Source organism: Lygodium microphyllum, chromosome 15, assembly GCF_053477565.2.
Source record: "Lygodium microphyllum isolate KBCC chromosome 15, Lygodium_microphyllum_v1.1.10, whole genome shotgun sequence".
NCBI classification, from domain to species: domain Eukaryota; kingdom Viridiplantae; phylum Streptophyta; class Polypodiopsida; order Schizaeales; family Lygodiaceae; genus Lygodium; species Lygodium microphyllum.
This window is the reverse complement of record NC_141149.1, coordinates 126,114,743-126,134,140: the sequence shown is the minus strand read 5'-3', so window position 1 is coordinate 126,134,140 and position 19,398 is coordinate 126,114,743. Positions and strand designations below refer to the sequence as shown.

The window sequence follows — 19,398 nt, the reverse complement described above, 5'->3', positions numbered from 1 at the left end:
TTGATTTCACTTTCTGAAACCCCTCATTTTATGGACTTCTAGTCAATATGACTATCTGATTGTAAAAGTCTTAGTCGTCTGAGCTTTCTAGTCAAATTGACTACCCAACTAAACTTTTAATTTCTCTTGGACATCTCATCGATGATGACTCAAGTATAATCATAGGGTGTTCTGGCCATCGGCCATTCTTAAATAGAAAGATAAATATTTAATTATATTTTGAAACACGCAAATAATACAAACCGCCTTTCAAAGTACATGAGTATCAAATTAATTGGAATCATTGAACCAATATGTCTTGGTAACAATTAACATATAAAAGGTTGGTTACAGTCAATGTAGCATAGCAGGAGGAGATAATGAGTCAGGTGAATGAGCTATTAGAAAAATGGTTGATTTAGTCTAGCTCATCTCCTTTTTGCTCTCTAGTGCTTTTGGTGCAGAAAAAGGACGGTTCATGGCATATGTGCATTGACCATCATGCTTTGAATAAAATCACGATAAAGAATTGGTTTTCGATTCCTTGGATCGATCATGTTATGGATAGATTGTGGGGGCAGCCATTTTCAGCTGTATAGATTTAAAAAGTGGGTATTATCAGATACACATTAGATTAGAGGATGTGCCTAAGACAGCTTTCAAGATATCTTTTGGGTTGTATGAGTTCTTGTCATGCTTTTTTGACTTATAATTGCTTCTGTCACTTTCAATCGGATGATGGTTCGTATCCTCAAGCCGCATAGAGGATTTGTAGGCACTTTCTTTGATGATATGATTTTCTACTCAAAGAATGAGGCAGAGCATAGAAAGCATTTGGACATTGTGTTCAGTGAAGTGTGTGAGCATAGGATAGTTATTAATGACAAGAAAAGTGAAATTTTTTGCATGAATTCCACTTTTTGGGGCATATTTATTGGTTGATGGTATTCATATGGACCTTGCAAAGGTTGATGCAATATGCTCATGGCTACCTTTGAAGAATGTATATGAGATCCATAGCTTCTTGGGTTTATGTTCTTACTATAGGAAGTATGTACGTGCGTTTGCTGAAATTGCATCTCCATTGTATGTTTTGCAAAGGAAGTATGTACATGCGTTTGCTGAAATCGCATCTCCATTGTATGCTTTGCAAAAGAAAAATATGCCATTTAGATGGATAGCAGTGGAAATTTCAGCATTTGAAAAGTTAAATGAAAATATGACTTCAGATCTTGTGTTTGTGTTGCTTGATCTAAGAAAGTCATTTATGGTTTAGTGTGATATATGTGAAAACAACATTGGGAATGTTTTAATGTAGGATGACCAAGTGGTTGCTTATGAGAGCCGTCTTTTCCATGGTATAGAGAGGAATTCGCAGGTCTATGAGAAAGAGCTCTTGGCTGTAATTCATGCATCGTCTACATGGAAACATTACTTGTTAGGGGCTAATTTTATAGTGTAGATAGATCATTAGATTTATTTATCCTTGTGTGTGAACACACATTATTACGTGTAAAAGTATGTGTTTAGGTGTAAACACCTTTTACACCATTTAGCATTAAATAAGAGTCAAAGGTGTAAGTGGATACCTTAGCCTATATATTCAAGTCCTATCACTTGTATTTTCAGTCAACTCGTCTCATCTATCATTATCAATCTATCTTTCAGTTTGCATGTACATATAAGAGTTCTTTTTTTTTTTCGTAAAAGGTAATTGTATTAATTACGAAAAAAAAAGGTACAAATTAAGAGTTCTCTCTCTCTCTCTCTCTCTCTCTCTCTCTCTCCTTCCATGGAGTTCCATCCACCATAGCTTGTTAGTCATACATGCGAGCTCCGTATCCAACAATGGTTTCAAAGCAAGTCTTATATGTCCTCGAAGAACAAAGATTAAAGAAGTAGTTCGCACACACATTGAAGAAGAGGATAAGAAAAACAAGGTGTATAGTCCACGATTGTTGAAGAAGAAGAAGAATAAGATCATGATGATGATATGCCGATATATCCATATCAATAGTCTCCTGGCCGGCTTTGTTTTGCCTAAACGTTGCCCACCAATCTTGGAGGAGCCAAAGAGCTGTGTCATCATCTGTTTTCTATGCTTGCTTGCATCTGCCATGTTACATCTCAATCGTGTTGTCTCAAGTCCATTGACCCGTAACCTTTATCTTGCTTGTCATCTATTGGTCAAAGTGACATCTTTTATCCATGTGCTTTTGTGTGCCATGTTGTCTCCTCCAAGTGTTGTTCCTCTGCATGCTATGTCATCAAGGCTTCACCATTGTTCATCAAGTCATTCAATCCAAGTGTTCAACAGACGATTCTTCTAATTCTCAAAGTTAAGATTATTTTAATTTCATTTTTCAAAGCTTAAACCTTGCTTATAAGGGGGCAATTTACATGCATTTGGGGTATATCAATTTTCTTTGAAAATTTCTTTATAAAATTTGGGGCTTTTCGCTTTGGAGTCTTCTACCATTGAATTGAGGCCTCCAACAAAGCATTTAAGTCTGCTTGAGCGCTCGTCTTCAATATCGGGCATAAAATGACTCGCCAAGCATCCAATGCTTGGCGATGGCATCACAAGCGATCAACACTGATTGTGATGTCCTTGACATCAACATCGAGGGGGGGGGGGAGACTTTTATCCCACTAAATTTTTAAAAAAAGTAAAAACTAATATATATATATATATATATATATATATATATATATATATATATATATATATATATATATATATATATATATATATAGAATTAGGTGATTGAAATTAGACATTGGTCATGCTTATACATATGCTAAGACCTTTCCATCACTTATTAAATAATTGAGTGGGGTTCTCTATCCATATTTTAATCCAAAATGACTTGTATTTCTTTCGATTTTCTTTCCTTTTGATTCACAAGGGAGTTATGTTTCAAGGGGGATTCTAACCACTTTGCGCATGACCTCTAAGTTGATCCCAAAAGCTATACCCATATATTTGGCTTTTGGTCATGTGTCCACTACCTCTAAGCTATGCTAGCTTTTGATCAACATCTAAGCTCTACACACGTACCTCTGAACTATGTCTTACATCGGGTCCCTAAGCTTGTTGGTAGACCATGTTATGACCTATCTCGTGTTGTATCTCTCTTACATATGTGTCTCCTTTCTAGAATCATTATACAGGATTTGACACTGTCTCTTCAAGGTGAAATATTTCATTTTCCTTTTTCGTATGTTTCGTGTCATGGGCTTGGTTATCCATGACTTGAAGCGGGGTTTGTTAGATTTATTTATTTTGTGTGTGAACATACATTATTGTGTGTAAAAGTATGTGTTTAGGTCTAAACACCTTTTATACCACTCAATGTTAAATAAGGGTCAAAGGTGTAGGTGGATACCTCAGCTTATATATTCAGGTCATATCACTTGTACTTTCAACCAACTTATTTTATCTATCATTATTAATCTATCTTTCAGTTTGTGTATATGTGCAAGAGTTTCTCTCTCTCCATGGAGTTCCATTTGCCATATCCTGTTGATCACACATGCGAGCTTCATACCCAACACAGACCATTGGACTTTGAGGTACTTTCTAACGTATACAAAGTTGTTAGAGAGGCATATGGGATGGCAAATGTTCTTTCTATGTTTCATTTTCAGATTATACATATTGATGGTAAAAATAATGTTGTGGTTAATGCATTGTCATGTAAGCCACAAAATTCAGCTGATAGCATGGTTTATCACACTGAGCTAGATGCCATGAAGGAACAATATGTTGTTGATTTAGACTTTGCTAACGTTTATGATTAGCTTTGCAATGGCCAGAGGCATGAGGACTTTGTGCTAAGAGATGGATTTTTGATGATGCTAAACAACTGTGTCACTAAGTAGTTGAGGCCTAGAGCGATCACTGAAAGTTATGCTCCTCCATATGTAGGACATAGAGGTATTGATGCCATAGTCAAGGTAGTGGAACATTTCTTCTATTGGCTAGCTTTGAGGCATGATGTAGAGCAATTTGTTAGGATATGCATCATATGTCAGAAGGTTTAGCATAATAGGAAAAAGATGCTGGGTTTGTTATAGCCCTTGCCTATTCTAGATAGGCCTTGATAGAGCATTGCTATGGATTTTATTTTTGAGCTTCCTAGGATACCTATAGGGAATGACGGGATATGGACTATCATTTGCAAGTCTAGCAAACAGACCCATTTCATTCCGTGAGGAAGAAAATGAAGGTTAATCATATGACACGATTGTTTTTGCAGCATATCTTTAAGTATCATTGTATGTCAAAGTTGATCGTCAGTGATCGAGATCCTCGGATGACTAGTTTATTCTGGAAGGGGTTGTTTGAGAATATGGATACCATGTTGAAATTCTCATAATCCTTCCATCCACAAACAGATGGTCAGTGTAAAGAAGATAATTCTATTGAGAAACCCTTCACATGCGGTTTGCGTTTAGGGTTTTGCGTTTTGCATTTACGGTTTTACAGTGGACAGCCCCAAAAAGGGGCTGGGCGCTCACAGTGGGGCGCCACCCTAGACAACTGGCGCCCTCTCTGCGGGTGCCACCCTAGACAGTCTTTTGCCTATTTATAGGCTGCCTCTATCACTCATTCTATACGACTGATTCATTCAGTCCGTCACCTCTTCTCTCCAGCCTCTCCACTGCCCTCACACCCCTTCAGGAGGACATTGTGGTTCGTGGTTTGTGGTTGTCTTCATCATCTTCCTTGTGCTACGGCACCCTTGTTCCCTTGTATCGCATTCACTCCATGATTCAAAACTTCATCATTCTATTCATCAGAGTTTTTTCTCTCTTCTCTTCTCTTCTCCATGTTTGTCGAGTTCACTTCGTGTTCCTCCCCGCAAACCCTATTGTCTCGCTGGTACGTCATCTTTTGACATGGTATCAAAGCTGGATTTGCTCAAATAGCGGCAAAGATCCTCCACTCCAGTGACGGCAAAGACTGGTGGCAAGTTTACCATCCACTTCTATTCTTCTTCCGCTGCATCAAAATCTCGTTTTTGCAGGTTTCAGGCGTTTTCAGCTTGCTGCTTATACCCCTTTTGTGGAGGACATCGCAGTCTCAGCTGTCCCTTGCTATCATCTATAGTCTAGCGCTTGTTTCTAGCCTTCACCCGCAGTTTGCAGCTGTTTACAGTAGAGAAACTGTTGCTGATCACTCTCCATTCAGAAAACAATCTCGTTTTTGTAGATGTCAGGTATTTCAGCTTGCTATCCACACCCTGGACACGGCGGACATCGCGGTCCAAGCTAGCCATTGCTGTCTACAATAGTCTGGCGCCTGTTTCCAATTGACCATACACTGTTTGAAGCTGATTTCAGCATATTGACTGCTGCTGTTGGTTTTTCTTCCATTTTTAGTCTCTCTCTCTCCTCACTTGCATTCTTCTACTGGTTGCAACCTCTTATTGCTGGTCGCATCCTCCTCCCACTGGCAGCTCACTTCTAGCCCTTCCACTGCCCTCCTAGCCCTTGAGGCGGACATTGCAGTTCATGGTCCGTTGCTGACCTCTTCCTTCTTCTTAGCAAGGCACATTGGTACCCATGGCTTCTTTACCAATAGATGACCAGACTATTGGATGCTCCTACTGCGGCATCATTAGACACACTACCGATGCTTGCCGATTTCGACCTTTGCTCCCTACTCCCCCGGAGTATATGGGTCTTCCACTAGGCACTCCTTATGCCACCTCTCCTTTCTGGGCCATAGAGATTGTTCTGCAATGGCTATCAGAGTACTATGCTCAAGGAAATAAGATGCATCCGATGCGCACTAAGCCCTTTTGAGCACATGGAGGATCGATTGGCTCTACGACCTCTTGCAGATCGTCGCAATGCCAACGGCAGTCTTCTCCCACCTGTTTTTGGGTACAGTGGCTACCACGGCCCGCGGTTTTGCAGTCCACTCCATTGAGCAGCATTGAAACTATACATTTGCATCAGTTTAGCATGAGTTTTTGTCTCAGTTTTGAGATCAATTTTTGATTAGCTTCGGCTCGATTTTTGATCAATTTGAGAACAATTTATGATCACTTTGGGATCAGTTTCTGATCAGTTTTTGCAATTAGTTTATGATGAGTTTGGAGTTACATTTGCAGTAGTTTGTGATCAGTTCTCAGATCAGTAAATGACCAGTTTATGCTTAGTTTTCAATGGTTTACAACTGGTTCCATGGAGAGCAGCATGTTAGTGACTGATTTTATGCTTTACTATAGTTGTGAAGTCAGTACAGTTGAGAAATATGAATTATAGTTATATTCAATGGGTTTCTAGCAACAACTCTAAACTGACTTTCAGTTTTTTATCATGTTTATGTTGGCTGGAAATTTTCAGCAAGTTTTGGACATATGGCATGGTTAGACAATAGTGGCCAATGTTGTTACTGTGATGCCTTATGAAAGTTTCTGTGTAGTATGCTTTTGCTTTGATACAATGCAGTGCAATCATGGATAATTGCAGGGATTTCAAGGGGGAGGTTTGCCATGGGGATGTGAAATTTTTGAGATACTTTAATCTTGCTAGTAATATTTGATTAAGTTAATAATCAAATATACAAGGTTGTTAAGCACATGTGTTACACATGACACTTATTTTATGGTAACAAGCCAAGGACCTCGAGGATGTAGTGGGTGTCAAAGACAAAAGTTGTGACAAGTTATGCTAGTTTGGTTTTGGTTGTTAGTTGGTGTTAGTTTTGACCCTAGGATAATTGTTTGGCTATTAAGTTTTAGTGGTGACACTAGAGACTAGGCATTAATTAATTAATTAATGCGAGTCTAAGGGTCAACAGAGGTTGTGGACCACTCTAGGTTGTTGTAAATGGCCTAGCCAATTTATATATGGATGGAGACATTCGATTTTGGGAAGGATTAGAAGGGCTGAAAGTAAATTTCTAAATTAATTAATCGTGAAAATTAATTTAATGACTAGGTAATGCTGAAAATGGGTTTAGAAGGCTGCCACTTGGCACAAATATCCATGCAATTGAGAAAAATGTTTTTGGGATTTGTAGAGAGCCATTCAATTCATTCAGCTTGAGAGAGAGAGGACGAGCAGCTGTTGGTCTGATTTGCAGCCATTGGAGGACCTTCTGGGGCAACTAGCAACAAGAGAAGACCACTTAGGAGTAGGTGACAGCAGTTCCAGCCCTCCTAGGTGCAGGTGACAGTAGCTAGAGGTTGGTGACAGCATTTATTGCCCTCTTGGCAGCAAATGACTGCATTAAATGTAGTTTGATACAGGCAACAATCAGATTTGAGCTATTTTCCGTGTGGAAAATTAGGAAATTCTCTCTCTCCATCTTTCTCTCACCTTCTCTCAGAAGATCTCATGATTTCTTAGCCATTCTTAGCAGATCTTAGTCAAATTTGGTGGATAATAGGGAGGATTCTATTGTGAATCCTAAATTTTTACAGAAATTAGGGTTTAGCAGTCACCTTGGGACCCATGCCATCAGTCAAGGGCATCGTACATTGAAATCAGCACCTGAAACTCAAGGAATTGTTAGGGATGTTAGATGCTAGCAAACCTAATGTGTGGGGAAACATTTGGCCAATTAGGGTTCCATTAGAGCATGTCTTGGGTGAAAATCAAGGGGCAATTGGCCCAAATTGCTTCATGATTGTTTGTACAGCAAGGGGCTTATGGATCAGCAAAGGAGATTGTGAAATCTTAGCTTGTACGTTATCCATGCAATATAAGTTAAAGAAATACTGCAAGGAGCACTTGTTTTGGGGCCAACAAGGTGTCTAATGTCCAAGATTATTAAGGTAAAGTGTGCATTTCGGTTAATGCTCATTTATTCACTTCTGTAATTAAGTGCCTAATCAGGTATTACCACCCTATCCGAGAAGGAAGGCTGGTTTCAGTTTCTATCAAGAGTAAATCCTTGGTGCTAGTGTGGAGCCCCGAGAGGAACACCAAGGAAAAGGGAATTCTCTTGCAAGAAAATCTATCTTGTAACATCAACAAGCTTGTTTATCATGTTTCATATGATCACAATGAAGAAAAGAACACCAGGCACAACAAATCTTTATGCAGCATCATGTAGATCTCCCACGGTTTTGATAGAATCAACCATATTCTTCAACATCTTCACAAAATCCATCAATAGAACAAAGAAAGCAAAGGAATACACCATCTTTGAATGGAATACATCACATAGTATTCATCTTCAATATCTTCATAGTCTTCTCTCTCAATCTCTCATATACAATCACTCTGTTTCAGTAAAATTGGCTATCTCTGACTCTCTCTCTCACTCCATCAATAATACATCATATCCTCACTACAATCTCTCTAAAATCACTCTCAATAATCCTTCTTAGGTCATGGATATCCCTCCCAAGAGATATGTCTGATATGAAGAGTCACCAGAGCCACTACAGTGTCCTTTCATAGCTCACTACTGTCACTTCACTCCAGTTTTCACTGGAGTCTTCAACAGCTACTTCTTTCACTTCTTTCAGCTCTTTTACACTTGTATTCACATCTTTCCAAGGCTAGAAAACTTTCCCAAGCTACACTCTCATCCATCACAACACATACAGAAGCATACAGAACAGTCACAGAACAGTACCAGAACAGCTACAGTACAGAACAGAACAGAACAGAACAAAACAGAAGCTCTACAGAAGACCTACAGAAGGTTACAGAAGGTCATCAAAACCACATAACTCATTCTCAAACCATTCCAAACTCTCACAAACCATTCAATAAACTTTCACAAGATCTCAATCTTCATCAATGAATACTCCATCCCTCCCTACAGAAGACAATCAGAACAAAACAGAGCAAAACAGAACAAAACAGAAGGTATACAAAACCTATCAGAACCTATCAGAGCATCACAGAACCACTAACAAACATCATGATCTTCCAAAACACAATCAATATCATCTAAAACACTCTCAAACCACTTCTAAACCAATCAATCATCTCATAAAATCAACCATTTAGCTCTAAAAAACAACAAAAATCAGCCAAAAAACAAGTCATTTCAACACTCAACATATCCCCACACTTAATAAGGAAGCGTTCTCGCGATCTAGGAAAAAGGGAATACAATTTCAGGGAAAAGCGCAATTTTGATCTTCAATATCTTCTAAAAAAGAATCCATCCACCACGACCCCAACTTATAACCTGGTTCTGATATAAAAATACAAAGAAAGGAAAATCCTTTAGACATTAACACCTCTTATCAAACTAAAAATCACAACAAATTTGTAAAGGATATAAGAGTTTGCTTCTTCTGCATCAGCATCAACTTCAATTTTGCATCCACGACCCCATCACCATAAATCTTCAAAATGTAGCTCGTACACGAAATCCAATCCAATAGGAAACCACCACGTTCGTTTTACATAAATGAACTCACAACACAAATACTCCTCGTAGATACATGTATGACATCAACATGGTATCTGGCATGACAGAATCTTCAAACACCATCCTGACTACCTCTGTCAACAACTCAGTAGACCAAGCCCTACTCCAGCCATCCTCTGGAAAAGGTAAATCCATCGTGGAAAGCTTCATATAGAAGACCAACTTCTGTAAGTGGTAGTGGACAAAGAAAGAATGGTTTGGTAGAACATATTCCTGAAACTGCTCAAATGTAGACCATAACAAGTCCATTCGGGACTGCAATCTTTCCACTTTATCTTGGAATAGAGGGCACAAAGTAGCCTGTCTCTGAAGAGCAGCCAAGTCCTGCTGTGAAAGAGAAGGAATCAAGGGAACATTAGGGCTTGGAGGAACAGAGCAGGATTTTGCAAGTTGATCTTGCAACTGCTGGATTTGGGAGGCTTGGTTGGCCACTGTGTCATTAGCCATCTGTAAAGATGAAAGTTTGTCATCTAAGATAGCTTGGAACTCCTGCGCTTCTCTGGACATCCTCTCCTTCTCCTCTGAAATGCTAGTAACCTGGGATTGAGCCTCTAGTAACTGGATCTTCAAAGAAGAAATCTCATCGCTTTGGGTGACAACCAGTTGGGTTTGCTGTTTCATTTGCTTAAATAAATCTGCTAGGGTATCCTTAGCAGAAGCTAACTCAGATGTTGCCTTATGCAACTGGTCCTTAGACTGCATGAGTTCTTCATAAAAAGACGCGTACAGCGTTGAACACAGGCTGTCACTGACAATTCAATGGAACTCTGAATATCCTTGCAGAGGAAAGGAATGGCATCTCCTGAGACTAGACTATTCAGGGAGGGAACTGAGATCTCCAATGATCCGTCTCGATGTGCTCCGAACAGGTTATTACAAGTGAGATACCCAGGGAGATCACTGCCAAAAGTAGCAGGGATAGGTATTGAAGGAAGTAGTGAAGGAGCTTTATCCGCTACCCTCTTCAAGCGTTTGCGCTGGATGACCAGGGGAGGCGGAGAATCATCATTCTCTATGTCAATAGGTTCTGACTCATCTGAAGGTGGAGGAGGAGGTACTGGATCTGATGGAGGAGGTGGAGGCACAGTCTTTTGTAAACCTGAATAGGTCAAGAAGGCAGACAAATACGATCCATATGTGACATTGGTAACATTACCCCTGGTAACTTTAATGAAATGCTGATCCATTTTAGTGAGGAGGTAAGTGCTCAATCAATAGCAACTCCTTTTAACACCATCCTGGAAGCTGTGAAAAGCTCTTTGGACAAATACTGGGATGGCGTTTTGGTAGGTATAAACCTGTCCTGGAGAAACTGACAGATCGTCTTCCATACGGGATCAGTGATCATAGAAAAGGAAACTCCTGAAGAGTTGATCACCTTCTTAACATCCAGCATTTCCCGTGTCTGTTTTTGCAACAGCTTTAGAATCTCTTCATTAGAGAAAAGCTGACGAGTGGTCACAAAAGGTTCACCTTTGAAGGGTAGAGACAAAACCTTCCCTAAGCCTCGAGGTGTCAAAGTCATAGAAATGTCCTGGACTAGGCCTGTCTTCTTACTGTAAGAGGCCAGAAACTCATCACATAACGACGGATTCTCTGGAAGCAATGGAAAAGAAGTAGCCACAAAAGCAGCAAGGCCCGCCTTCGTGAGAGGCTCAAAAGTAAGTAGGGAAGAGTAATCCCTACTAACTAGTGGGACGTACTGGATAGGGGGAGGAGCGTGAGAAGGCGCCATTCAGATGGTTACATACACACCACAAACACAGACAATCAAGGAGAATGCCTGCAAAGCAATAGACAAAAATCCAAGGATAAGAGAACAACCAAAACAAGAAAACGTGACTCGGCCAACTAACCCCAAGCACACCACATCCTAGAAAAAATTCGACATGACCTAGAGACATATGCGACCGAAAGCTTCATGCGATGCATCAGACAAACACCCAGAATCCCGTATCAGGCAAGAAAAGAAAAAAAAAAACTGCAGACCATACCCTTAACCGTAACAAAGACAGTAAACCAAAACAATACCATATCCTACACATATCAAGACTACATCGTTGATAAATCATGTTGTGACTATGGAAAGAACTCGAATGACTGCGCATATCCATCCCACGAAACCGGTTCATTAAAAAGGGGGATTAAGTGCAATGAGGGGGAAGTAATTTAATGAAGGGTTCATTTTAATAAATTATTAAGAATGGGTGAATTTTTATTAGGTGATAAACCTTAGCAAGAAAACGGCGGTTCCTTCTGATAAATTAAATTACCAATTATTAGGTGAAGCAGTGCATTAATTCGATTCCCGGACGTCGATACCCAGACGGGGTCTCTAAATGCAAATTCATTGATTACACATTAAAGTGATGTGGAGCGCTTTTTTGCCAGCGCGTGCTCATGTGACGGCTGGTTCATTTTAATTAAAAATTAAAGTGCCTCTGTAGCGCACGTAGCGCGTGCTAAGTGAACGGCGGGTTTATTTGAAGTAAAAAAAAATATGTGTATGTTGAGCGCGAATGCGCGTGGAAACTGTGGGTGAATAAAAAGTTCATTTTAAGAATTAATTTGTGATTAAGAGGGAAATGAAAATAAAGAAAGCACATAAAATAAATACCTGGAAGGGGTGTGTATGTAATGCAGAAATGCGCACGGAAGAGTCCCCCAAAAGAAGTGAATCCAGTAAAGGAAAAGTAAAGATCACTGACGAACAACAAACACAACACCTTAGTGGGTGGGTTGATTTTGTTTTTGTTGGTTTTTTAATTTTTGTAATTTGGGATTATTTATGGTTGGTTATTTTGTTTGTGTGGTTATTATGGGTTGTGGATGTGTTTTGTTGTTTTAAAAAAAAAATAAAATTGTGTAGTTAGTTAGATTGTTTGTTTGTTTTTTGTTTTTTAAAACAAAAAATAAGAATAAAAATAATAATAGGAAAATCAATATATACAACACATGAATATGGAGGAAATAGCCACAAGGGAATCTATGCAAATAAAATAGAGAGTGTTAAGGGAAATTTCCGTTTGTTAGTGTGTTAGTGTGTTTGTTTGGGGGGTGAGGGGAATTTTGGATAATTTTTTAGAATTTTTTTAGAATTGTTTTACTATTTTTAAATGGATTTTCTACATTTGTGGGCAATTTGGGGGATAAATTAGGAAATATTTAATTTTCAGAAATTGTGGGGGTGGTAATTTTCAGCGGAAAAATTCCCAAATATTGGCAAAAAGCAAAGGGAAATTTTAGAAATTTTTCTGAATTTTTATGATGTGAAAAGTAATTTATAAATTAATTAAATCATGTAAATCTGATAAGTAAGTTAGAAGTAAGTCAGTTAAGTCTGGTTAGTCTGGGTAAGTCATGTAAGTCACATGAAGTCAAGTCAGGTTAGTCAGAAGAAATTAGGTTAGTCTAGGTTAGTCAAAGTCAGGTAGATAGACTAAAGCAAGGCAAGTCAGGTTAGTCTCGGGTAGGCTAAGTTAGGTTAGTAGACTCAGTTAGGTCTGTGGGAACTAACCTAAGGGGGGTTAGTGTAACTAGGCTTAAAGTTAGTTTAACTAGGGTAGGGTTAGTTGACTAGGGGGGGGTTAAACTAACTACAGTTGGGTTAGTTGATTGGGGGAGGGTTAAACTAACTACAGTTGGGGTAGTTTAACCTAACTAAAATTAACGAAATTAATTAGGGTTAATTAGGTTAGTTAAAGCTAACTAACCTGACAGTTAGAGGAGGAGGAGGAGGAGGAGCGGCGGCAGCGGCGCTGACGTCGGCGAGGGCAGGCGATCGACGACGACTCGGCAGGAGGCGGCGACGGCTGCTCGGGCGGGAGGCGGCAGCCTCGTTCCCAGACGGCGGGCGGCACGAGGTGGCAGTGCGCGTTGGCTCTACGGCGACGGGGCGGGTATCAGGCGGCGGCGGGCGCTGACGTCGCCAGGGAGGGAGGTGCCAGGGGGGAGGCGCACCATGACGGACGGGCGCCAGGGAGGAGAAGGGAGAGGGAGGGATGGAGGCGGGAGGTAGCAGGAGGAGGGGAGAGAAGGGAGTTGGTTACGGGGAGAGAGAGAGAGAGGGAGGAGAGAGAAGGGTGGGGGGGGAAAAGGGTGTGGTGGGGTGGGTAGGGGGGTGGGGTGCCTAGAGGCGCCCAAGGGTTGGGGGTGGGCATAGTGCCCCTAGGGAGGTAGGGAAAGGGAGGGTAAAAAGGGGGGTGCCCAAGGGGAAGAGGGAAAGGTTAACGGGCAGGGGCCCATGCAAGGGGCACACCCCCTTCGTCCCGCGCGCGTGCGCGGGGTGAGGGTAAAAAAATTTGCCGTGACGGGATGGAAAAGGCACCGGAACGTCGCGACGGGGCATGTGGAGGCGACAAAGGTGCGTTAAGAATCGTAAAATAAAAACGGACGCGTTCACGCGCGGGACGAGTCGCACGAAAACACGTAAAATTAAAGAAAAATGAATATCTCCCAATTGGATCATCAAAACAAAATAGCGTAAAAACAAAAAGTGGGTAGGACGACAGGGGGAAAAACAAGGAAAATATATGACGGAGGTTTCGGGAGGGGGAAAGGGCGGTCACATGCAAAAAACCCAAAAAACGAACCAAAAAACGCAATTAAAAATTAATATCGAAAAATCCGTGCATCGGAATGAGGTGCAGAAAAAAGGAAAACTGTGCAGAAAGATGTGCGTGACAATCCTATCTCATCAAAACATGATTTCGATGGAGATAAAACACGTTCACATGGGAAAAACCCAAAAAACAAATCCGAAAATGGAATCGGAAATTAATATCGGACGAACCGTTCACCGGAATAACATGCAGTAAGAAGGAAAAATGGCCGCAGGAAGGAATGGCGTAGGATGGTCATGTTAAACCGCAGTTCCGGTGGAAGTAGGAGGGGTTCACATGCGAAAAACTCCAAAAATACGCCCGAAAACTGATTTAAAAATTAATACGTAAAAATCCGAAAGTCGAAAAAGGGTGGAGGAAAAAGGAAAAAGGTGGGAGAAGGCACAGGGGACACGGCTGTCAAATCAGATTGGAAATCCGATGCAAACAGGGCAGGTTCACATGGAAAAATGTTAAAAATACGCACGAAAAAGTCGTAAAAAACCGAAAAATTAATAATGGACAAACCGTGTATCGGAATGACACGGCGTAAAAAGGAAAAATGTCAGGGGAAAAGTGGATGGCAGGGCTAGGACGTCAGAGCACGGTTCCGAAACAAGAAAAGCACGTTCACATGGAAAACCAGCGAATTTGCGCAAAATGTGTCAAAAATTAATAACGCAAAAACCGTGCACCGGAACAGGGGTAGGTAAGAAGGAAAAATGGGCCCTTCAAAGGAAGGAACAGGGCTATAAGGTTGGATTTGGACTTCAGGGAACGTAGGATGCATTCACAGGACAGGACCGCAAAAGCAGGGAATGAAGGAAAACTGTAAGGGAACAGCCCCAAGGGTGGGGGGAACATAACCGGGTAGATGGAAAGGGATCCCAGTAGGGTAAAAGCAAGTCATGGCATTCATGCATGAGCAGGTTGAGGCATATGCAGAAGGGTATGCAATGTAGACGCGCAGGGACACGTCCCCACACTTAAGACCTTAACGGATAGGGTTAACCGAGCAACAGGGACCTAGGACCACGCCACAGACCATCCGCTAACTTCCCCACACTTAAAACATGACTGTCACGAAGAAACAGAAGGTGTAGGGCTAGAAAAACTTGGCCCGTTTCGTCAAGAAGCAAGGTTTCGTCAAGAAGCAGGAGGTACCAAGGCATCTTTACAACGCACGTCCTTCATGGCAGGGACCACGCAGCAGTACCCAGGGAGGTAGCTGGTCGAAGGAATCACAGGAAATCCGTCGATGATGAGGGATACTATACTCAACTCGCAGTCACTCAATTGGAATGAAATAACAGTCACTCGCCCCATGACTGATATCACTTAAGGAAAAATGATTAAAACCCATATCTCGTACCCGATTGAGGAATCGACAAGGGGGGAATGGTGCAGAGGGAGTATGCCAGGGTGCACAGTTGATGGTGCATTAGTGCGTCCAACCCGTCTGGCATAGGTGCAAGAAGGAAGGCAAGGGAGCCTTACAGTGCAGTGGACAGAACAGGGTGATGTGTCTTGTGATGAGGGCAAAGACCCATCCCGTGGGTGCACAGGGAAACTGGAACATACCTGACTCCAAGTGTCGTAACGTCCCTCAATCTCACCTCTCGGTAATTGATTGAAGAAACTCCAGTCACACTCAGCCCACCCTCTGTCTCACGCTCTGTTGATAGATACAGGAGGGTAGCCTTTTCCTGAAACCCATTGATGTTATCCTCACAGTCGCTTGTGCAAAGATTGTATGCCTTGTGCACATTTGATGGTGCAACGGTGCATCCCGCCCTGTGCCGGCATACGGTGCAAGAAAGAAGGCAAGGGAGCCTTATGGTGCAGTGCACAGAAACAAATTGTGCTTTGTGCATTGAGAGGCCCATCCCGTGGGTGCAACACTTCATTCACACTACTCACCTCTCATTTGATTTGAAGGGAAAAGATTGGTCACTCGCCCCACTCTGTCTCACTCTCTGTTGATAGTTGCAGAGGGCAACCCATACTCACTTCCCCATCCGGTTAGGATGAAAGCTCACGTCACTCGATTGTTTGTCGATGAAGATCGTGTCGTCAGTTGTTGAAGAGGCGTACCCAAGGAGGTAGCCATCAAATCGAACGTTGTGTTGGACAGGAACATGTCGTCTGCTAGAGGACAGGTAGTCACTTTGCAGAAAGACCCAGGACATAGCGTACCAAGGGAGGCAGCTTCGGAATTGAATCCTGGGAATATCAATTAATGAATCCACTTTCTGGACTGCTGGGTGTTACCACCTTTTCCATAGCCAACTTCTCGCCCAAGGGTGTTGACCACCTGTTCTTGAAACGAGGCCTGCTATGACAGGGAATTGCTTCCTTTTCTCTCATAACAGATTTGTTTTTTTTTTTTTCTCTCTTTCTTTCATGTTTTTCCCTATTCCGGAGGGTGTTTCCACCTTTTCTCGAAGAATAGGTCGGCATGACAAGGACCTAAGTCCTTTTCTCCCATGACCGATATGTTTTGTTTTTTTTGTTTCTTTCTCTTTCTTTCTTTCTTTTCTTTTCTTTTTCTATTTTTTTTTCTCGAATTGAGCAAGGGAATGGTAGAACTACCATTTGTCAGAACCCACCTCGCCACTGTCGCTGGTGGAAAATAGAGGATAAGAGATCAAGGTTGGAAGGGGGTTTTGAGGGGACAGAGGGTTGCGTCCACCTCATCAGAAGTGGCTGAAGAACGGCTATCAGAAGTAGCATCATAAGAAGTACAGTGCCGCGCCCACGAGGGAAAGGATCAAGTGACCGTAATTGTCAAGATCCCCAAGGAGGGAAGTACTTCTTCAGGCGATATCCATTGATCAGAAAGGGATCATCAGACGCATCAACGGTCTGCACTTGGACAGAACCATTAGGGTTGACGACAAGTACCTTATAGGGGCCCATCCACCGCTGCTGGAGCTTGCCAGGAAACTTGCCAAATCGTGAATCATAGGCTAGGACCAAATCACCTTCTTTGAACTCCTTGTGCTTGATGAAGCTATCATGGTAAGCCTTACGTCGAGCTTGCGTGGCTTCCATGCACTGGAGAGCCATCCTACGAATTTCGTCCAAACATTCCAAGTGCAGGAGACGGCGTTGCAGTGAATCATCGTCCCCCAAACGCTCTTTGATAGCCACTCTCAAAGAGGGTAGTTCCAATTTAACAGGAAAAACAGCTTCTGTTCCATACACCAGCTGGAAGGGTGTCTGTCCTGTTGCTGCTTTATGGGAGGTTCTGTACGCCCAGAGAGCCTCTGTAAGTCGATCGTCCCAATCACGACGATGTGCGGCAATCGTTCTTGTCAGAATCAAACAGAGGATGCGATTGGTGACTTCGACTTGGCCGTTGGCTCTGGGGTAATAAGGAGTGGACTTGCGATGGCGGATCTTATACAACTCTGTCAACTCTTCCATGACTTTATTAAGGAAATGAGTGCCTCTATCACTTACCAGCTCTAAGGGACTGCCAAAACGGGTGATGATATTCTCGTACATGAATAGGGCCATGCTGTTACCATCGTCCCGCTTTAGAGCTTTAGCTTCACACCACTTTGTGACATAATCCGTACATACGGGGATGTATCGGTTCTGTTTCCTTCTGGTAGGAGGATCGATTGGACCGACGAAGTCGATGCCCCACTTCTCAAACGGCTTCAACGGAAGGATAGGTTGCAATGGCATGGCACTTGTCTTCGTGGGTTTCCCCATTCTTTGACAAGCATCACATCTTTTACAGTAATCATAGGCATATTTGTGAATTGTAGGCCACCAATATCGTGCTAGCAGAGCCTTCCTGGCTGTAGCTTCTCCTGCAAAGTGACTTCCACATGGCTCGTCATGGCAAGCCTTCAGAACAATCCCAATCTCATCTCCTGCAACACATCTTCGGAGCACTTCATCTTTGCCTTTCTTATACAGTGCGCCACCTAGCAGGGTGTAGGGGGCTGATTCTAGCATAAGCTTTTTCCTCTCCCGACTAGAAATGCCAGGAGGATACTGTTGGGTTGCTAACAGATTGGCAATGTCTGCATATCAGGGAGTTACAGTTTCTACCAAGAATAGGAAAGCATCAGGGAGGTCTGGATCATCTTGCTCCTCGTCTGCAGTTTGTGGGATACGCGACAGATGATCAGCCAGAACATGGGAACGACCAGGCTTAGTAATCACTTCAAAGTCGAACTCCTGGAATAAAAGGAGCCATCTCATCATTTGTCCTTTCACATCTGCTTTGTTCATCAGGAAGGACAGGGTCTCATTATCCACATAAAATTTAAAGTGGGTGGATAGGAGGTAATGACGGAACTTCTCTAGGGCAAACACCATTGCCAAGCACTCCAGCTCTGTCACTGTATAGTTCCGTTCCCTATCAGTGACTTTTCGGCTTGCGTAATAGATCGGTTGATCCAGCTTCGAGGAGCCCTTCTGGCAAAGGACAGCACCTAAGCCTTCTATTGATGCATCAGTGTGTACATGGAACTCTTTCGTCCAATCAGGAGGTTGCAGAATGGGTGCCTCTATCAGACACTGCTTCAGAGTGTGGAAGGCTTTGTCACATTCTTCCATCCAAGTAAACTCTGCATCTTTCCTCAGAAGCTTGTGCAAGGAAGTTGCCTTTGTTGCGAAATAAGCTATGAACCTTCTGTAGTAACCCACATGGCCTAAGAATCCCCTCAATTGTTTGAGGTTGGTGGGTGCTGTCAGAGCTGCGATCTTTTCAATCTTTGCAGGATCTGTTGATATTCCTTGTGCAGAGACAATGTGGCCCAACAGAACTCCGGAAGAGACCCCAAAGATGCATTTGTCGGGGTTGAGGGAAATCCCATACTCCCGGCATCGGTCAAAGCATTGTTCCAGGTGTTCCCAGTGTTCACGGATCAAACTATAAACACAGAAGTCATCCAAATATACTTCAATGAAGTCGTGCAGATGATTCTGAAATGCAGCCATCATGAGTCGTTGGAAAGTAGCAGGGGCATTGCAGAGCCCAAATGGCATCACTCGGTAAGCGTAGGTCCCCCATTCTGTGGTGAAGGTTGTTTTGGATTGGTCTTCTTGTGCTATTTGGACTTGGTTGTATCCGCTGAATCCATCCAGAAGGGAATAAAGCTCATGTCCTGCCACTGTGTCCAACAGTTGGTCTGTAAAAGGAATAGGAAAGTGATTCTTCTTTGTCTTGGAATTAAGCTTTCGGAAATCCACACATATACGAAGCTTGCCATTCTTCTTGGGCACAACCACGATGGGTGAAACCTATTCACTATTTGCCATTGGATAGATGAACTCGGCTTCCAGAAGCTTCAGCAGCTCCGCTTTCACCAATGTGGAATAATTCGGGTTCATTCGCCTCTGTCGTTGCCGTACTGGCTTGGCATCAGGCTCCAAGTCAAT

General features: G+C 42.3%; 1 protein-coding gene across 6 annotated transcripts in view; it reads left to right on the top strand.

Moving 5' to 3' along the window:
- LOC148025029 (Pseudouridine synthase family protein) overlaps positions 1-19,398 on the top strand; it is a 144,885-nt gene that overhangs the window by 31,945 nt on the left and 93,542 nt on the right. For 5 of the 6 annotated variants that reach the window (XR_015693391.1, XR_015693390.1, XM_087694727.1 and 2 more), the window contains exon 4: positions 3,448-3,555. The exons of the other annotated variant lie outside the window; for it this stretch is intronic. Coding sequence is in view for 3 of the 5 variants with exons in the window: in XM_087694727.1 (XP_087550853.1) it covers positions 3,448-3,555 (108 nt within the window). In the remaining 2 variants the exon portion in view is untranslated. The remainder of the gene's footprint in view (positions 1-3,447; positions 3,556-19,398) is intronic. 6 annotated transcript variants of the gene reach the window in all.